This window comes from Galeopterus variegatus, unplaced genomic scaffold (assembly GCF_000696425.1).
Source record: "Galeopterus variegatus unplaced genomic scaffold, G_variegatus-3.0.2 Scaffold4375, whole genome shotgun sequence".
Classification (NCBI taxonomy): domain Eukaryota; kingdom Metazoa; phylum Chordata; class Mammalia; order Dermoptera; family Cynocephalidae; genus Galeopterus; species Galeopterus variegatus.
This window is the reverse complement of record NW_007730486.1, coordinates 11,495-13,671: the sequence shown is the minus strand read 5'-3', so window position 1 is coordinate 13,671 and position 2,177 is coordinate 11,495. Positions and strand designations below refer to the sequence as shown.

Genomic DNA, 2,177 nt, shown 5'->3' with positions numbered 1-2,177 from the left:
GAGATTCAGAATAGACTTCAGGATGAGAGAAGGAAAAAATATGGTGAAGTAAAGACCTAAACCAAAAAACTCCAACATTTACAGGTTAATATATGAAATGATAATACCTACATTAATGATATGAACATAAGAAATAAAAAATAAACATTTTTAATAATTAATATATTTTAAAATTATTTTCTTTGTATTAAATTAAAGGAGACAACCATTATGCTACCAATTTTGTCACAAACTCACTCTAAAACTGTAAAACAGCCTTCCATTTAGAGCAGTTTTCCTACCCATAAAATAGGGAATGGAGTTACAAAAACATCTGATATATTAATTATAAAGCCCGTAAGATATTAACAGCTGACATTTCTATAGTATGGGAGTAGTATTTATCTTCATCTGCTTCATATAAATCAAAATTGCTTCAAAGAATCTAAAAATGAAGTGGGTAAGACTTTTATCTAGATATCCTCTATTTTTAGACAATCACATTCTCTTCTCAGAACCTTTGAGAAAAGAAAAATCCACTTCTTTTTTTTGGTGGCTGGCTGGTATGGGGATCCGAACCTTCGACCTTGGTGTTACAACCCCATGCTCTAACTGACCAGCCCCTAGAAAAAGCCACGTTTTATCTAAGAAAAATTGACCTATTGAGACATACATATAAAAAAATTAATTCCCTTAAGCAGAAACACACATTTTGTTACTAAAAGTTCTTCTGGAATAATGATTTAAGCCCTAAGTACAGTACAACAGATAAAAGATTGCAGTATAGCAAGATCTGGCTATTTTCTTAGGTCTGTCAAGAGTGTTACCACACTCCACTGCCCCTCTTACAAAAAAGTTATGCCAAGACAGGCTTTGTCTACATGTGTCTTTTATAACTACCTCACTCCATAAATTTCCCTGTGGAGAGCTTAATCTAATTTACAGTAGAGAACCTAACCTTTATTTTAATGCAAATTGAATAAGTGAAACTATGCTACCTAACATGTAGGAAGCAATAACATTCTTAGAAAATTTTATCAGTCTTATTAGGATGCTATCATTCCCTAAAGACATAAAATGACCTCTTTATAATAAATTTATATCTTAAAAGTTATACCTTCCACAAATACTGTAATTTTTCCCAAAGCTCCTCTTTTCCATTGAGCTTATTCTCAGACTTCACATTTATGTAGTTTAAATATATCTTGTTCAACTCAGAAACATCAATTTTACCTTAATATAAAAGAGAAATGACAAATGTTTTAAAATAACATTTTAAAACTTCACTTCAAAGTCTTTGTATTTTCATTAGTTACATACATTTTTCATTGTAAAGCTTAGAAATCCTAAGGAATAGAGTTTGTCACAGAGAATCAATTCCAAAGTACAATAGTCTAATGCTACCAAGAATGTAGTGAATAACAGATAAGAAAAAAGGAGAAGCTAATGCTTAATTTAAATAACTAAAGAAATGGTACTGTAAACTGAGCAATTACTACATTAGAAGTATGTAATAATGAAGATGAAATTGAGAAGGCAATATAATATGGTGACTAAGAATATATATTTTGAAATCAAACAGTCCTACATAGAATTTCAACTCTACCACTGTGATAGCTAATTTTATGTGTCAACTTGAGTGGGCCAAGGGGTGCCCAGAATAAACATCGTTTCTAGGTTTGTCTGTGAGGGTGCTCCCAGATGAGATTAGCATATGAATCAGTGGACTCAGTAGACTGCCCTCCCCAAAGTGGTTGGGCATTATACAATCTATTGAGGCCTGAACACAACAAAAGGAAGAAGGAGTTCACCCCTTTTTTACTGCCTCACTGCTTGAGCTGGAACACCTCATCTTAACTTTTCCTGCCCTTGGACTGGGATTTACATCATCAGCTCCCCTGGTTCTGACTGAATTACACCACAGACTTTCCTGGGTCTCCAGCTGGCAGACAGATCATGAGACTTCTCAGCCTCCAAAATCACATGAGCCAATTCCTCATAACAAATGTCCTTTTTATTTATTTATCTATATATTGGTTCTGTTTCTCTGGAACACCCTAACTAATATAACCACTAACCAGCAAAGTGATTTTGGGAAAATTACTTAATCTCTTTAAGCCTTATTGTTCTCATCTACAAATGGGAATACCACCTAACCACAGATTTTCTGAAGATAAAATGAATTAATTACACAAAGC

General features: G+C 33.2%; 1 protein-coding gene across 1 annotated transcript in view; it reads right to left on the bottom strand.

The window, feature by feature from the left end:
• The window catches only part of LOC103602952 (acyl-CoA synthetase family member 4-like), a gene marked incomplete at both ends in the record, with an annotated part of 17,630 nt that overhangs the window by 8,306 nt on the left and 7,147 nt on the right, over nucleotides 1-2,177 (bottom strand). Inside the window, one exon of the mRNA XM_008587413.1 lies at nucleotides 1,097-1,212. Coding sequence (XP_008585635.1) covers nucleotides 1,097-1,212 — 116 coding nt within the window. The remainder of the gene's footprint in view (nucleotides 1-1,096; nucleotides 1,213-2,177) is intronic.